At 33.5% G+C, this 20,083-nt stretch overlaps 1 protein-coding gene across 3 annotated transcripts in view; it reads left to right on the forward strand.

Annotated features, from left to right (window-relative positions):
- Positions 1 to 11,608, forward strand: part of Bcat (Branched chain amino acid transaminase) — a 111,764-nt gene extending 100,156 nt beyond the window's left edge. For all 3 annotated transcript variants that reach the window (XM_081737884.1, XM_081737886.1, XM_081737885.1), the window contains one exon: positions 6,304 to 11,608. In XM_081737884.1, the coding sequence (XP_081594010.1) occupies positions 6,304 to 6,558 (255 nt within the window). In that variant the 3' untranslated portion in view covers positions 6,559 to 11,608. The remainder of the gene's footprint in view (positions 1 to 6,303) is intronic.
- The last annotated feature ends 8,475 nt before the right edge of the window (positions 11,609 to 20,083 follow it).

Raw genomic sequence — 20,083 nt, forward strand, 5'->3', positions numbered from 1 at the left:
CAGCCTAATTCGCACCCAAATTCGCTCTTGAGAATGTTGTAAAATTTTATGGTTTGGTAAAGAAAAGGTCACGAAAAAGTCACGAAATTTCAGTTTGGAATTTTAGTAGACACCCTGTTTAATTATTTATTGTCATTAATCGTCCATTTCCTTTAGTTCATAGGTCATAACTATAGGACATTAAATTTTAAGATTTTGTCTAGTCCTTCTTGCTGGTCTAGTGGCTAGGGCGCGTGCGTTAGGTGCATGGGATCACGGGTTCGATTCCTGGTGTGATTCTTTAAAAATTTGACCGCAAATGGAACGAAATTGAAAATTTCCGCGAATGACAAAATATCTATAATTTGTTGCATTCCTTTGTCAATGATATTTAAATATGAAAAGAATACAAGATCTAAGAGTTTGTGTTTAAGAGTAGTAGTGTAAATCTTCATTATGTTTGTATTCGGAAAATATCGTACCAAAATTATATTACCGTACAAAAGACCTTATTTTTTTTTTAACACTTTGAGTGCTCCAATCACGTATATATACGGAGTGGCCGAACCCGTATAGACTGTGAATCATGTATAAATGTGTGTTTTTATTCAAAATTTATTTTATCGGTTTTCTTCATATTTTTACAAAATTAATAATCATGATTTATTCCTTGGACTTCGTAGATCGTAATTTTGTCACTAGACGATTCGCCCTCTTTATCTAAAATCTGTTACCTTCTTTGCCTGAAAGCAATGTGCTTGTTGTTTTAAGGAAAAAATGACGAGAAAAAATCTGCCAGACGATGTCATATGGCTTCAGATGTAATAGTTTTGGTTATTGCTTGTTTACTGTATAACAGAATTTCCAGAACAAACTATCTATTTCTGAAGCCATGAAGTCTATTGTGAGGCGCTGGTTATATACAAAGGAGACTTTCAGGGCCTACAATTACTAGGGCGATCCTAGTGAAATACTTTTCACACGATATTCCACCAATTTTGGGAAAGAGGAACCGACAAAAATGTGCAAAGTATACTCGAAGAAAGAAAAAAAGGAAACAGGGAAGGCTAGAAGAAAGGACAATTGTTACGAATGATTCACTGTGGAGTTGCACTTTGTAAAGAGCCCTCTTTTGAAGTGTTTCATGCAAGAAAGGACTGCACTTATCATAAATTGATACATTGTAGTGCAGTGCAGATCGTGAAAATGTTATCAAATGTTAAAAAGAAATATTATAAACAAATATAGTTAAGTAAAACATGATATTCCAAAACAAAGAGGAAGTTTCAAATTTTCCATTGGTGTATGAGACATAATTTTTGCATTTCTTCGAGGGCTAATCAATAAATAATGATCATAAATGAATAAAACATAATTACCTGTACTAATCCGCCAAATGTTGATGGTGTTTTTTAAAATAGTCCCAATTACATGCAATGCACTTGTCCCAACATTTTTGCCAGTCATCAAAGACATGCTGGAAGCCATTTTTGGACAGATCCTTCAAAATCGCCTCCACAGTTTTCACCACTGTTTCTGAAGATGTGAAATGGCGTCCCCGGAGGTGTTTCTTCAAAGTTGGAAAAAAGAACGAAATCACAAGGGGCAAAATCAGGGCAATATAGAGGATGGGATACATACGAAACGTTATCTTTGCAAAATAGTCAACAGAATTTCTGTACCGTTTTTCGCGTGTCACTTCTATGTTGTCTCATGCGAAACCGAAACTACGTGTGTTTGAACGGCTGCCAAGGTCACATTCCTGATGTCATGGCCTTCAAACTTGTTCGATCTATTCGTCACTTCTCCCACTACACAGACGTGTTTCATTTTCTGTGCTTTGGTATTGTATTCACTTCATAAACACTGATGATCAGTCTTGATTGATCAGCACACGTAGATTTCAGATTTCAATTTTTAAAATATATTTAAAAAAGAAAAAACTTTCTTGGGAAGGATGTGTCTCAGAGGTTAGCACTCGAAGTATCTTAACTATATATAAAACTACATAACCTGACATAAATTATTGAGCACTTCCTCTAGGGCTACAATGATTACATTTGGCATGATTGTAGCTTTCCGGAACTAACCGACAGGAAATTGCCAAACGTGAATATATATATATATATATATATATATATATATATATATATTTAAATTTTTAGGGGTCTAAAGAGGGGATGAAGAATTTTCCCATGTTATTTATTTGACCCTTTTTTAGGATCTATAATCTCATATTTTAGGTACTTAGAATTGGAATAAAAACTTGAAATTCGGTATGCTTGTACGTTTTCGTTAGCACTACCTAAGTAAATCAGTAAAAATAAAAATTTCCAACTGTAGAGTGGTTTTATGCGGAACTGAAAAATCTTCCCCATGTTATTTATATGGGACATCTTCTACACCCCAAAATGTTTAGGGATTTCCGGCAGGACTAGAACGATTAAATTTCGTAAGAGTGTAGCCTTCCGGGACTAACGTACAGGAAAATTGCCAAAAGTGAATATTTTTAGTTTTGAAGGGTTTAAAGGGGGAATGAAGAAATCCCCATGTTATTTAAATGGGCTTTTTCTTAGGATACAAAATCTTATCTTTTAGATAGTTGAAATAGGAAAAAAACTTGAAATTTGGTAGAATTGTATATTTAAGGGGTGCGAGGCCGTAGGCCGAGTAAACGTGAGGATCAGAGGGCGAAGCCTTCAGTTGTGCCAAATTCAGGAAATGTGATTAAAGAGCAAATGCGCAAAATTCACTCTTGATGCAAAGGCTGATACCTAAGAGATGCGAGGTCGTAGGCCGAGCAAACGCGGAGGCCTGAGGGCGGAGCCCCCATCTAGCCAAAGACTAGTTAAAAGATATAAAATTACAATGTATTAATTCATCTTTATTCATCCAATTTAGTTCATAATCGGTCAGAGGTCATTACATAAACTGGTTCATTTTAGTTAACATCGCTTAAACATTGTTTTATTACACAGGAACTTGAACAGGTCTTTTATGAATTTCGGTATGGTTTGAATATTGTAAGGTTACATACCTTCAAGTGTATGCAACTACTTTAAACACATGCTTCATGTGTTATTGTGTTCAAAATATAAACACCAGCAGACGATGGAAGACGGATACGAAGAATGATCGGAAGAAAACCGAAGATGACCGACCTCCCTTCACGGACTTCCCCTTCAAGAGGACGTTTATATAAGACTTCAAGAGGACGGAAACATCATTCTACTGCTGATCAATAACCTATCAACACCTTACTCATTGGGCAGCAATGGGCAATGGAGAGTTCCTTTAAACCTATCTCTGGAGGCTGCAATGAGCGAAGGAGATATCCTATAATAATGTCCCAAGGCTGCAATGGGCAAAGGAGATTCTCTTTAATCACCTACTCCGAAAGCTGCAGTAATCCATCGTAACTTAAAGTCGTATTGAACCTTTACATCCGAAGCTACTATTGTGTGTGCTAGGGACTTGTTAAACTCTGGAAACATTTAGTGATTTACGAATAAACTTTGTAAAATTGTTATAGAGATTTATTTTCTAAATAAAATAGGTGAAGGGCTTTATATCCCGGACTTCTATTACCCGTAGACTCTACCGAACAAAACATTGTAATAGCTTTTTAAGTATGTCAGCAGTTTTGTGGACATCTGAAGAACACTTTTTTCTCCTTTTTTAAAGTGGAAGTATAATTTTGATATATTGTGTGTAAGTTTATTCTTTTATCTTATATTGTATTGAGTGTACAGTCTTGTTCAAAAAAACCTGGCTACTCACTTCTCTGAAAACTTCCTGTACACTTACCCACAATTTAAATTAAACTGAGGAAATGTTCATTTTGTTTGGCCAAATGAGATCTTTATTTAGAAAGAAAATATTAGAATTTCCTATGTATGGTTGCCAGCAGTGGCGGATCCAGGATATGATCACGGGAGGGGCTAAACCATATTTGCCGCTTTATCCAGTGTAAAGTAGGATTGAAGCCCATTTTATCCAGTGTATACCTGAGCGTCAAGGGGGGAGCTATAGTCCCTATAGTACCCTCTTGGATCCGCACCTGGTTGCCAGGATATGGTAATGTGGATAGACAAGACTTTTTGAACAAGATTGTACATCATTAGTATATCTATTTAAAAAAAAATCGCTGAATTGGTGGGCTATCGCTGCCTAGATGTCAAAATATTTCTAAAATAATATAAAAGATAATTAAATATCGTGTTACAGCCTTTCTCAAACTTTTTTTCAAGTGGAGACTACTTATATTGGTTTCAACATGACTACCATGCTACTCTTGTTCCCTTCGAAATCAAGTTTAATTTTTTAGTGTTTCGAACATATATTCGTACTAATACTTTTAAATATTATTAATTAATATGCCCTAGATTTTATTTTGGTACTAATGGGAGAAATATATTAGTTTTTTGATACTTATAATTGAAGGTTATCAAAATATCTAATAATAATAATCTATATACAATGAGATGCTGATTGTTCCTAATTTGCGACGGTTTCTAACTCTTACAAAAAAAGAAAAAAATCCTTTGGTTGGGCCTGAGATCAAGTCTATGCAGCATGTTGGACGTCAAGAATGTTCTCAAAATCTAGCCATTTGAGGTATTTCTTCAATTTTGAGGTATTTCTTCAATGACAATCAGTGAGAGCCATTTCAGGCGAATAAGAGGATGGCGGACCTATTGGAATGTTAGGGTGTTTAATTTGGCAGCCATAACGTGAGATGTGTGAGCTGGGCAGTTGTAGCGCAAAATGTGAATCCCTTTGGACAACTATGAGTGCCGTTTCGTCTTAATTGCTTCGTACAGCTGACTCAATAGGTTAGCTAATATTTGCCAGTGATACTATAGCCTCCCCCCCCCCAAAAAAAAAGAAGAAGTCATAACCTTCTTTATTGATATCTAAGTACAAAACATTTTTGACCATTAAGACTCAGATTGGTGCTACTCTGTTGACTGATGCTGATTTCAGGATCATAGATATGAAGCCAAATTCCATCCTCAGTCGCTAATCGGGCCAAAAAATTTCAGAACACTAGCCTCAAAAACGGGTTAAAATTACCTTGGATGCTTCAACTTGTTCCTTCTTCTGGTCACTGCTCAGACATTTCGGTATCCACTTAGCTGAAAATTTGCACATCTCCAGTATACTGCTGATAATTAATCCAGCACGCTCCCGTGAAAAGTATCTAGGCTATTTTATTGGCTGGTATTCGTCTGTCCTCAAGAATCAGTTCATGGTCAGCGTCACATATTGACTGTTCGGTCGAGATTGATAGACGCCCAATACGGAGCTCATCTTCAACGGTGAAATTGCCAATCTTAAAACGAGGTATCCAGATTTTGATGGTGCTGTAGGAAGGACACTGCTTCCTCAGTGATTGTGAAATGTCAATGTGAATGTCCTTTACAGACTTTTGCTGGAGAAACAAAACCTTCATGACAGTCCGACACTCCAAAGTAGTGAAAGTTCCTTGAGCCTGCAGTATCACTGCTTCAAGCCAGAAGTAAATAAAGTAATTAAAATTAAAAATAGTTGCATTAATTACAAGAAACCTATATTTGACTATTACACACTAAGATGCTTTGATATGAACCTGCACTTAAGATTTTATCTGGCGGGAGAGGGCAAAGCTAAGTACTTTTCAGTACCCCCTCGTAGCATAATCTATACCTGTTTGAGATTCTTAGCTCTAGTATGTGTGATACACAATTTTCTTGAACTTTTGTGCTTTGCCCTTCTTGTACTAATGCTCAATCTAAGCAAATCACAGGGGCAGACCTCGAGGGCCACAGTTTGAGAAATGCTGCTATATTAGGTTAAGACTACACTATACAGAGTTCCTATTGGTCGGGGAAGTCAGGGAAAATGGTACAGGTCAGGGAAACTCAGGGAAAAAGCTAAAAATCAGGGAAAGTCAGGGGAATTTTATAAAATGTTTTTTTCTAACATTAATTGTATACCCATTTCAGCTTAGCCAACTATAAATGATCACAGTATGGAACGTTGCTCAGATATTTATGGGTAGTAAATGGAATGCACGTATGAGCAATTGATTATTATTTGTCTCTATAGAGTAAATGTTTTAATATATAAATATTCACCGTTATTTATTCTTTATTTATGTCAACGTCATCCGACACCAGTCATGAAAGTCAGGGAATTTCCTGCCAAAGGTAAGGGAGAAGTCAGGGAAATAGATTTCTCCAGATCAGTAGGAACCCTGCATAGTATATATCTAAGCATATTCATTTTTTTTTAATTAGTTAACACTAATAATAATAAATATCTCTTTTCTCCTTCTTTCAGTTACTTGAATTCTTTGGAACTGGAACAGCTTGTGTAATTGCTCCCGTGACGAATATCCTATACCAGGGCGAGTGTATTGAAATCCCCACCATGGATTACAAGGAACCGATCAACCAGCGGTTATTCCAGACTTTGACTAACATCCAATATGGTAAAATTGAACACCCATGGGCAATCCCTATTGACACAATATTAGCAGAAGCTGACGCTGAAATCCATAACCCTGAAATAGCTACTCAGGTTGCTGCGAAGTAGCGAAACAACCTAGCACTCCTTGCTGCAAGAAAAAATTAAAAGAAAGATGATTTTATGACCCCCGAGAACAGGAACAGAATATTATAATAGTGTTCACCATTTTCTGTTTTGTTCAGACAAGTATTTTGTATATTAAATCTAAAAGTACTGATTTTTTTAACTTATTGACTATTTATAGAACAGTGATAACGTTGTGAATTTTTATTTTTTGAGATAATATATATTTTTTTAGATACACTTTTCCTAGTGCCTAAAGAATATTAAAATAGTAATTGTGCTATTTTTGTGATTTAAATGAGTCTTTTTTTTTTTTTAGTTTTGTGTTTGTGTTTCGTATAACATACCAGGCTCAGGATATATATATATATATATATATATATATATATATATATATATATATATATATATTATATATATATATATAAAAGAAAAAGTAAACGATCTTCCGATAAAAAAAATTAGAAATAATAAAGACACTTTTCATTCTACGACAGTGTAAACTGATAACGTACGACAGCCATGAATTATTGGTAGAAATGAGTTTGTTGTGAGATTGTTTATTAGTGCGTGTGCATATATATATAAATTTACATATATATACATATATATAGATAGATAGATATCTATATAATATTCATTATCGTTCTTACATGAATTTTTACTGGGAATCTTTTGGTAAATCGAGACACGAACAAAACAAGAACGCTTATGAGGACAACACTTAATGGCTGTAAGTTTATTTTCTTGATTACAGGTGCAGCCCAACATGAAACAAACTCTTTTCTTATATATATATATTTCTGTATGTTTTTTTACTTAGCCTATATAGTAAAAAATAGTTGTGTAATATTAGCTCCATCATTTAAAATTGGAGAGATAATTAAACTATTTTATTATATAAACATTTTTTATATATACTTGTTAATTTAGCATTTTAGAAGTGCATGTCTGTGTATTGGTAACTTTCTGCGAGAAGAAAGGTAATTATATTACTAAATCCTACGTAGGATTTAATTATTACGGTATTAGTTTCCATTTGCATGTATATGTTTTCGAGGAGGTACCAATTATTATTATTTTAGTGTCAAAGTTAGGAAAACAAGCTGATATTCAGTCTGGTTTCATATTAGCTCAAGTTATTAATTAAATATGTATAATTCGTAGGAAATGTGTTGTTTTATGTTCTACCCTAACGTGTTAAGATAACAATATTGTATAGGCTGGACGCTCAAAGTTACGATCAGATACTATTCGTTATGAAATAATGTGTTCTCAGCAAGATAACTCGTCTGTTTTCCAATATAGTAGTGTTTGCCAAACTTTTTTTTTTTTTTTTTTTTTTTTTTAAGTGGAAACCGCTTTTATTAGTCAGGATAATCTACAAGACACCCTGTTCTTGTTTCCTTTTAAAACAAAATAGGCCTAATCAATTTCTTTTTAACATATGAATCGGCGACAGGGAGGGGGGTGACTTCCACATTGCATTTTTGGGACTCAGCAATGTTTTCAATTTACAAAATACACAAGTAAGAATGATAACACAGCATTTCTAACTTAAGTACTACCCAACAATACTCTTAACTACTTCAACACTCAGAATTACCACTCAATTCCCACTTGAACCACAGAACACTCAATTCTCATTTGAATATTCAGAAGTTCTAGGCACGACTGAACCTTCCCAATGAGTGTTGGTACGGAAGAGTGTAGAATTAGCATTGACCATTTATATTTTGAATAATAATTACAGGACAACTGGGTCATGTTTCCTTAAAAACGGGACATTTAGGCGTCCCGTTTGAGAATAAAAAAAAAACAAGACAACGGTTGAAAATAAGGAACTGTCCCGGCTAAAACGGGACGTCTGGTCACCTTGAAGTACCGTTCTGAAAAGAAAACATAGTAAAACGGTTTTGTTGATAGCAAATTAAGTTTTACATAAAAGAGCACACCTTAAACAATTTTTAGGCATAGTTTCCACAAATGTTCAAACAAGGGGTGACTAACTTGTCCAAATCTTCCTCAATGAAACACCCCGCCAGTGTCCGGCAAGTACTCACCGTTTCGTTTGAACGCCACCGCAGCGCTAGTGTCGACGCTTCGTTAGCTAGTTTTACACTGATTGCCAGTACAGTTGAGTTTTAGCCCTAATGTTTAAAACAATTGCTCAACCCGTCAATTGTGAGATTCATTCTGTTATCCGGTTTTTGATATGGGGGGAACGTTGTCGGCCGAAATTTATCTTAATATTGTAGACTCACAGCCCCGACTTGGTGCCGTCTGACTACCATTTGTTCCTGCACCTGAAGCGTGAGCTCGGTGGTAGGCGCTTTGAAAGTGAAGACGATGAAAAAAAAAAAAAAAAGTGAAGTTATGGTTGTCTTTACTGGTATAATGTTTCTGTGAGGAAGGTTTGGACAAGTGAATCACCTGCTATGACTAGTGTTTGAACATAGGTGGAAACTGAAACAATGTCGAAAAATAATTTAAAGTGTGTTCTTTCATGTAAACATAAATTTGGCGTGAACAAACCTATTTTAGTACTTCTTTTTTCAAAACGGTAATTACTTTCCGGATACGCCTAGTATATTCGCGACTATCTCGGAACTGTTGGTCATATCTTGATGTGGTTTACATTGATGGTATAGGTTATTCTCAAGAAAGGTTCTTTATCGTATAAAATGTTTGAAAAATTTTAATAATTAATTAATTGTTTTTTAAAAATCAAATAATTCCTGCAACGCCTGATGAAACAAAACTTATCCTAAAATAGGTGGCAACTAGGTAATCAACGAAGTAAACTGGGTTGCATATAATCAAAGTCTAAAGAATATATTTGTAGTCAGCGTTGTCCAAATGGTTTAACATTTGGACAACGCTGGACAACGCAATGGTTTAACATTTGGAAAAATAGCGATAATAGTATAGCACTTAATACCAGAAAAAAACATACTATCTCTAAATTAAAATGCTAGAAAAGTTTATATGTTTGTGGTCAATTCTTTCGACAATGGGTTCTCGGGAAACATAGGCTCTAGAAATATGCCGGTTTCACTGATCGATTGCAAATTTTATGTAAGTTTTCCAGTTCTAATTAAATATTAAAAAAACATGGCCGTTATTTCTTTATTACATTTTTAGGGGTATACTGGAAGTGTTGATTTTTTTAAAAAGTTAAATGCTGTATCCTACGAGTTATACATTCCAAGAATGCATATATGTATACAGGGGTTGTACATCTTTCAGGCGTTTGTTTCATGGCCAATTGATAATGAAAAACGAAGGATAACCATTTTTCCAGGCTAAGATGAATCTTTATTGTTTGAGTATTTTGCCCAATGAACACTATATATCATTGACATTACAATTAATTGTGTATTTAATGTATTTGCTGATTACATACAACATGCAAGAAAGAAAACACTGATCATATATGAATTAGGAACTCCAACCGGAATTAGGCTCAAATCTTGCAAACGGTGTGATGTATTGAAAAAAATAACCGAAAAAATATCCCCTTTATGATACCCCTTGCCGATTTTTATCAAGACGTCCTTCACTTGTGTCTGTAAAGGAGATTCATGCTCATATGTGAAAGATGCGCTGTGTAGAGAGCACAGATTCAGCTAGTCTGTTTAAAAATACTTTAAGTCGAGCGAATGCAAACATATTAGCAATAGTACAGGTTTAGCATAAATGATTCATTGGTTTTAAAAAGGTTATATTTTTAAAAGTATTACACGTACACACATGAAAGATATATGAAAAGAAACATAAACTCACCACGTTTGTATTGTGTGGCAGTACGAGTCCATTATCTTTCCGTTTGTAATGTGTGGCAGTACGAGTCCATTATCTTTCCGTTTGTATTGTGTGGCAGTACGAGTCCATTATCTTTCCGTTTGTAATGTGTGGCAGTACGAGTCCATTATCTTTCCGTTTGTATTGTGTGGCAGTACGAGTCCATTATCTTTCCGTTTGTATTGTGTGGCAGTACGAGTCCATTATCTTTCCGTTTGTATTGTGTGGCAGTACGAGTCCATTATCTTTCCGTTTGTATTGTGTGGCAGTACGAGGTCAGTGCCTGTCGAAAATGGAGAGAAAGTAAGGAAAAAGACTTTGAGTATCGTCTGGACGTGTGTCGTGTCACCAAAGGGGGTACATATTGGTGAACATCTGTAGAGGGTGTATAAACTTTGTGAGTTTATGGTTCTTTTCATATATCTTTCATGTGTGTACATGTAATACTTTCAAAAAATGTAACCTTTTCAAAAAAAAAAAAAAAAAAAAAGAATCATTTATTACCCAGGATGGCGCCTTTTGAAGACGCATGCAGATTATGTGTCATGCCATTCTTTGACAAACAGTTAATACTAGCGTGTAGGTTATGTGCAAAAGGTTTTACGTGGAAAACTACCTAAAATTTGGACGTGTAGAGTATGATATGTACTCAGGAAAAGGTGTATCAACGTACAAATGTCAGAATTGTATAAGAAACAAGGATGACAGCACAATGGTCACTCCCATACTGGCGAAGACTATTTAGGACACAAATTAACAGCTAGAGCAAGAATTCAGACTCTAAAATAAGTGATAATGAAGACTTATATGAAAATGTAGGTATACCCTTATATAGAGATAGCGTAAGTTGTTTCACGTGTTGTGATCTGGTGAAAAATAAACTATGTCAGGTGTTGAGATTTATTAAAAGACATGAGTGAAAAAATATGGTTCACTGCAAGCAGAAATGATATTAGTTAAAAAGGAGAACATAAATTGAATGAACTAGTGTCGAGTGGAAATAAAATTAAAACATTTGCTGAAGTAGTGAATAATCCATCGCCAAACAAACTAAAATGGTGTACAAAGTGTAAATATAAACACAACCAGGAAGGCCAGTGAATTAGTTTGCAGTTCATCACAAGAAGACAGAAGTGTATGTAATTAGTGAGTGGACGGTTGTTACCAAACTCCCGAGACATGTTTCTTAAAAGGAAAAATGAACACAGATAAATTGAAAGTCAATAAAAATATTTAAAAAAAAAAAAAACTCGTTTTGCTGCTTTATTTGTAACACGGCTTGACCCAACTGTTTCTTGTACTGATGTTAGTGCGTTCGTGAAATAAAATGTAAAAATACTGAAGTTGGAAAATGCGTAAAATTAAAGACCAAACATAACAGTTATAATTCTCCATCTTATGTAAGTGTACAAGAAAATGAATTTGAAATTGTATGTAATGCAAATGTATAGCCAGATGGTGTATTGTTTACTAGGTTTATGAGTCGTCTAAAAGCTGAAATAGTTGTGGAAGAACCTGAAAATGAACGAAAAGGAAGAAAAATCAGACAAATAAATTTGTCTTTATCCTTAATAGCTTAAAGCAATATTTGACTAACTTGCATTTATTTTATCAAAAACGTGAATGGTATTTATATAAAGGAACAGTCTTTCACGGACAAAGTAAATTGTAAAGATTATGATATCTATTGTATTACAAAAAAAAAAAAAAAAAAAAAAAAAAGATTAAAGGAAACTAATGTACATTTTGCACAATTACACAGCCATATACAAAAGTAAATAAATAAAAAGTTCTGCGCACTGGACCCAGGATATGTATTTTGTTACACAGAATCCAAATTTTGAAACCCCAGGACGATCGATCGTGTCACTCTTTTTGTTATAGGGAAAAGCTTGAGCAATTTTGGACAGGGAGAATACACGTAATAGAGCTATACAAAAAAAAAAAAAAAAATGCAGTATAACGATAAAGTCTGGTTCTTAAACATTAATATTGAGCCATTAAACACACAAAATTACTATTTGGTACACTTCGTTTAATAATTATAAATGAGAAGCGTACAGTTTACTTTCTACACAAATTTCTAAGAAATCTGCTTAATCAACTGAATAATTCTATTTAATTTATGTCGTCATGACGACGACATCAAGCTTAGATTACATAAGAACATTTGAATATTTTTTATATATTAACATTATAACTATATTATTTCTTGGTCTTTCTTTTCTTCTATTAGCAGAATCTGCCTAGTATATATTAAAAATACATTATGACCCAAAATTACAAGTAAATTACGATTGTTACAAGTAAAATATACAACATACTGTTGTAGCAGTGGACCCCAGAGTATGGATTCGATGTATTTTGTTACACAGAATCCAACTTTCAGAACCCCAGGACTATTGATTATGCCATATTTTTATGGGTCAAAAATTTGAGCGATTTTGCATGGGGACGAAACCCACTTTTCGCCCATAAAACAAAATTGACACGATCAATCGTCCTTTTTTTTTTCTTTAATTTGGATTCTGTGTAACAAAATACATCGGAATCCATATCTAGGGGTCTGCTGCAGACTTTTTTTTTTTTTTTTTTTTTTTTTAAGCTGTATTACTCGTATCATCCTTATCCAAAATCGCTCAAGTTTTTCGCCCATAAAAAGAAACTGACACGGTTAATCGTCCTGGATTTTGAAATTTGGATTCTGTGTAACAAAAATATCTCGAATTCATATTCTGTGGTCCGGTGTACAGAACTTTTATTTTTTTATATATATATATATTTGTGTGTGGTTTTGTTATCCAATAAGTACAATATCATTAGGAAGGATAGGAACATGGCATTAGGAAACAAATCTAAGGAACGTGGGTGTATAATTTTAATAAACAATAAATATTTATACTCAATAATGCAAGTCCCCGACGATAGGTTAGATGTAATAGTATTAAAAATTTTAATCCCTGACAATAAACAACTTTTACTTTGTTTGCACTATTTTCCACCGACACTATCGTTAAAGAATTTTATGGACTACTGTGACTGGTTGTGACAACAAACGGTAATTTTATCATATTAAGTGGTTTTAATGCTGGAGGAATCGACTGCGAAACTGGGACCATAACCGCTAGTCATTTTTATGGTAAGGAAAAGCAGAAAAGGTAATAGAATTAAGCAACCTTCTCCGATTGAATCAGCTACAAAAATCGTACGATGCCATGAATAAAGATAGAGTACTAGACCAGTTGTTGACGAATATAGAAAATAGTATAATGAATTTTAATGATGAATCATTAACAAAAATCGATCGTTTTCACCCACCATTTGTATATTCATGGAATACTCTAAGAAATAATAGCTCGAAAAAGAATACAAAACAGACCGGTAATTATAAATAAGAAAGCTGATTCCTTACAAGTTTATTGCTGAATAAAGAAAATAAATTAAATTGATGCTCCTACCAACAATGTTGAGAACGTTGACAATATTGACATCAACACAGCAACGTTTTCCATTGTAAAATCTATTTATTTGATGTCAGTAAAATTTCTCATACAGTCTAGCCTATGGTGTGAATCTCAGCAAAGTTTCCCATACAGCGGATATTATAGTGTTGACAACAGTACAGTAAAATTTTCCGTGACAGGATTTATTGGTTTGGTAAGCGTAATATTTCCCATAGAGTAAAGATTATGACCTTGGTAAAATTTCCGACACAGTAAATATGGTGTTATCTCAGTATAACTCCTCACATAATGGAAAGAATACTGTTGATATGAGTACAGTAAAATGTTCCTTGACAGAATGTATTAGTTTGCTATCAGTAAAATTTCCCATACGTAAAAATTATGATGTTAATTTCAGTAAAGTTTCCCATATGCCAATAATAATAATAATAATAATAATAATAATAATAATAATAATAATAATAATAATAATAATAATAATAATAATAATAATAATAATAATAATAATAAATAAAAAATAAAAGGTGTTGTTGTCAGTACAGTGAAATTTTTCATGACAGAATCTATTAGTTTGATAATTTTTTAACAACACAATTGAAGACACACAAAGTGAATGAAACAGAAACATACTCTAATTGTTACAAACTGGCCATTGTGATATGCTTTATGTACTTTGGTTCGAAAATGTTGCAGATAAATTTAACCATACTGACAATCCACAGCTGCAGTGATGCGCTCACACAAGTTATAGCCTTTATCTTGCCCTAAGTTCGTTATTTCAGAATTTCTGGAACTAATTAAAACGTAGTTTATTGACTAAATGTTTAAATGATAACACACAAAATTAATATATTTAAATTTATGTATTTTTAAAAGATTTTCTGCATTTACCTTTCTATTTTTTTTTTTACAAAATTCCTTCTTTATAATTGAAAATACAGCCACTATTAATGGCTCCTCTGTGTATTATATTTTTCATTGCTTAAGCAAACATGTTTATACAAGTCTGACCGACAACTTCACTAGTTAAATGTCCAGGTGTGGCCATAGAAGAAAATGATATACACCACGGACTGTTGTCCACATCAACATATACATATTTATAAATGTTATCGTTATAAAGTCACAGTTGTAGCAAGTGGTGGCACAAATACCCTAAATTTTCCACAGAAATGCCATTGAACTTGTACAACACATTTAGTCGCATGAAAACCAAGCACACAGAACATTTTCTACTGGCTTATAGAAGCCATAGTGCTGACTATGACTAAACTACCTTCTGGTGGACGTCTACACATACATAACTATGCCTCCTGCAATAGGTAGAGGGGAAAAAAACTTTTAGAGATTATTTTTCAGAAAAAAATTATATTGGCAGGAGAAGCCCATTTTTGTTAGAATAATAAATTAGGTAAATCGGGAACATCGTTTTGACTCACCCGGTATAATGAAGTCATGAGAAGTGACTAAGTGGTAATGTATGTTTATGTAAAATAAATAAATAACAATAAATAGCAGCTGACGAACATGGTGATTCCTGTTGAAGATTTCTGGATTAATAAAAATTTAAACGCATTCCTGAGTTTAAGTTAATAGCAATAATCATGCATAATTTTGTTCCTTTAGTAGTCAGTCATTATGTCGTTCATTACGGATATTGTTGTTTGAGAAAAGCATGTAATTGTAAAAAAAAGAAGAAACAATAGCAAATGTATAAGTTTGCTATTGTATCTATTGTCATAATTACTAAATAAAATCCTGAGGACGTATACTAATCTTTGATAATTAGTGAATAACAATGTTTGACGCCCAGTAGTGTAATAAAAGAACACATAAAAATCATTTTTTAAATGGCGTTTGTCTATATAGTTCTTCGAAATGCAAATATCGTTCAAACACTCATGTCGACTAATCTTGGTATCAGTCTGTTATACATCTCAGTAATTGCTGAAAATTTCAATGAAAACTTCCATCTTCTTCAGCTTCTCTTTCTTAAAACATCAACAGCAAATTTATCACATCCATCGTATTCTTCCTTGAGGAACATAAGTATCAAAACAAAAACGTTTCCGCTAGTAATAAAAATATGTAGATAAGCTCGATATTATCAGCAGCAAAATCTGCGCCCTTCAAATTTTGTTTTTGTTTTTCCTTGCTTTTTAAAGAACAAAAATCTTCACAGAACCACTATTACGAAGCTTTATGTTCAGATTTCGAGCTATAATAAAGGATGCCTCCCAGCTCCAATTACGTTACCATCACCAATCAGAAGTATTTGATATTCAAACGTTGATACATACGAAATGGCGTTAATTTATGTAAGGCATCGAAGACTTCTACTGGTACAATAGTTTGATTTGATTTTGAGTTCAACGTCCCTTTCAGCAGAGAGGCTATTTGAGACGTGGACCTACAACTTAAAGTGAAATCCGAACCACATGAGCACCCGTCAGGAATCAAACCCGGGTCTTCCATGCCGAAGGAGTGTATGCTAACCTTTTATTAGTACAATAAAATAAGACGTCAACATATATGTGACACTGACCGAAATTGTTTCAAAAATATAATAAAAAGTTGTAAAGTATTGAATATAGAAAGACTACAATAGATGTTTGTAAATTACTTGGAAGTTCTTCCTTAAAAATGGAAACATTTAGTAATGTTACATTGTCAAAGATTAAGAAAATTATTTACCTTTAAATTCTATGCAAAACGTCTTTTTTTTTAAAAAAAAAGAAAGAAAAAGAAAAGACACCAAGAAGTTCTTCGTATTTCATTCTTGGTAACGTCTCCTAAGTAACAAGTGTTCACATTATATTACGATTTTTTTTTTTTTTTTTTTTTTTTTTTGTAGTACTCATGAAGACCTGACATAATACAAAGTATATTTTTTTTTATATAAAATGGTGTTTATGTCAGAATTTATGGTAGGCAGAAAGTGAGTGGTATTCCAGGATTACGTACTTTAATTAACGATAACTAGCTGAAGTATTTATTCATTTGTTTATTATTTCATTTTTAGAGTGTAAAGTTCATGACTCCCTCATAAAATACATAATTTTGAAGTTTTCGTCCTATGTAATTTTGATCAATGTGGTATTCAATCATGACAAAATTACAAAATGCTAACCAGAAAACTTGATTAGTTCCCCTCTCTTGCTTAGACTATGGAAGTGGTATTATTATGTGCGCTGTATGAAGCAATAATTGAAAAGAGTCAAATTATTTGGTTGTGAATAAATATCTTAAGGATACTAGCAACTATTTTTCGTAGTACTTTCTAAGCGCAGAACCGCTTTCAAACCCAAGCTTTTACATTATCTCTCATTTTTGTGTTGGTTTGAAAATTTCGGAAAAAAAAGTGCGAAAATACAATGTCATCCACATATCACACATATAAAGTTGTGCTTTAGTTTTCTCATTGTACAATATATCTCATGCTAAAATATATGTTTGTGTGCTATCTATGGTGTGCAAGACATCTAGTTTATATGTGTTAGTAATCATGGGCCCAAAGAAATTTTTCTAGGGGCGGGGGAGCATTTCCCTGGTTACTATACCTAGGTATATTATGTTTGGTATTTTTTTGTATTAAGAAAATCTTAAGAAAATTAATACAATTTCATGAGCCAAAGCGGGGCTCGGGCGCCCATTTTAGTAGTGGATATCATGTCTGCTTCTTTTATATATATATATATATATATATATATATATATATATATATATATTCCAATTTATTTTTCCTCCGAAAGAAAGAAAACTGTTGTCTGACAAGTAATATTCAAGCAAATCAATAAAAAGTGTTATCTTTCTTTAGGATGAGTATTAATTAGTTAATAGTATAATTAATAACAAAATGCATCCCTTCCGCTGCCTGTGAACAAAAGAACTTCGGTTCTACCTACGTAATTCACAGATTTGAATGCAGTTTTCTTTCAGGTAAGAAATGTAATTCTTTGTAAGTTACTGAAATCTGCACTCAAAGTGGCTCATTTGATTCGGTATTGTTGGAAACAAGGGTAGAGATGCACGTCTGCTAGTGACTGTACATAAGAACATTTCATCTGTTATATTCTCAGCAAAGTTAAACTTTATTATTTTGGAGTTTGATGGTTTCACCATGAGACCATCTATTAGAATTAATCATTATTGTACCGAGGTTTTTTCTATAACGTAGCATAATACACAAGGGAGATCTTGATAGAAAAGGTAAAAAGTAAAGTATTTCAAGTAGCAATTTTCAGAGGTTTTATTAACTAAACGAAACAAATAACATATTTGTTAGTACAATATATGTTCTTCAAGCTATTGAAAAAATTAGATAAAACAATCTGAAAATTGATTGAGTATAACTTGCCAGACAACACTTTCTTTCTTTCGGATAGAATTTCAGAGAAAAAACAAAATTGAAAAATTTCCAAAAAACCTACGGACATGATATCTAGTACTAACACATACGAACTGGATGTCTTGTACACTATAGACAGTAGACAACATATATTTTAGCACGAGATACACTGTACAATAAAAAAAAATAAATAAATAAAATAAAAATAAAAAAAACAACTCGATATATGAGATATGTGGATGACACTCTATTCTCGCACTTTTTATTATTATTACTAGCTGAACCTGCGCTCTCTACACAGCGCATCATTCGCATATGAGCATAAATCTACTTCTCATTCCTCACAAAATATGTATATGTCCCTTTACAGACACAAGTGAAAGACAGACGTCTTGATAAAAAAAAAATCGGCAAGGGGTATCATAAAGGGGAGATTTTTTCGATTATTTTTTTCTCAATATCTCGCACAGTTTGCAAGATTTGAGCCTACTTCCGGTTAGAGTTTCTAATTCATGTATGACCAGTGTTTTCTTTCTTCTTGCATGCAGTATGTAATAAGTTGCATACTGTATGACATTACATATACAATTAATTATAATGTCAGTTATATATGGTGTTCATTGGGCAAAACACTCAAAAAATAAAGATTTATCTTAAACTCGAGAAATGGTTATCCTTCATTTTTCATTATTATTTGGCCATGAAACAAACGCCTGAGACATAAACAATCCAAATATACAACAACGTGTTGTTTGAATGTATAACGCATAGGATATGATGCTTTAGTTTTTTTTTTTTTTTAATTTCAATGCTTCCAGTGTACCCTTAAAAATGTAATAAAGAAATACTGGCCTTGTTTTTCTTAAATATTCAATTAGAACTGGACAATCTACGCAAAATTGCCAATCGATCAGTGAAAACGTCACCTTTCTAGAGCCTGTAGTTTCCGAGAACTCATTATCGAAAGGATTGACCACAAACATATACACGTCCTCAACTTATAGTTTAAAAGAACTCTGAAGATGAAAGCACAGTTCACATGCATTGATTTTAGAGAAGGCTTATTAAAATACAAAGGCTTTGAACAATAATTTTATATCATAAACTTTATGAAAAAGATATAGTTAACTAATTTAGACTATTTAAAGTACAAATACTTAAAATTTTTGTCTCAGTTAAACGTGAAATCACACATAACCGTAAATGAAAAACTTGAAAGCTAAAGTTATAGGTTGGAGCTCAGGGCGCTTTTATATAATCTGTACACGGCAGATCTCCCGACCTTACCACATTGCTTTTCCGCAACGTATGCTGACGATACTGCCTTTTTTACGACCAGCAGCTCACTTGCACAGTGTTACATCTACATGCAACGTCAACTCAACGGCTTTCAAGAATGGACAAGACGTTAGAGAATTAAAATCAATGCAGGCAAAAGCTGTGCTGTCATCCACAGTCGACGACGCATCCGCGTCCCTCGAAATTTAACGTATGAGAACGCACACATTCCTCACGCCACACACGCTAAATATCTGGGTGTGACATTAGATCATAGGTTAACGTTCGCCTCACACATCAAAGACATAAAGCAACGAGCATTACGCAAAATATCAGCATTGTACCCTATCTTTCGTTGCAGTTCAATTTCTCATGAGGTCCGCGTGCACATATTGAAGATGATAGTCCTATCTACACTTTCTTATGCATGCCCTGCCTGGTAACATGCTTCTAACAGTCATCTTCAAACACTTGAAAGTGTGCAAACGAGAGCCGGTCGTATCATTACTGGTCACGATAGATATACACGCAACAGCCAAATTCTGGAAGATTTAGAGCTGCCTCCTGTTAAGGAAGTTCTACGGCATCTCCACCATAAGTTCTGGCATACTTTACCAAGACACATAAATCCAGC

Source organism: Thermobia domestica, chromosome 14, assembly GCF_964235325.1.
Source record: "Thermobia domestica chromosome 14, izTheDome1.hap1.1, whole genome shotgun sequence".
Classification (NCBI taxonomy): domain Eukaryota; kingdom Metazoa; phylum Arthropoda; class Insecta; order Zygentoma; family Lepismatidae; genus Thermobia; species Thermobia domestica.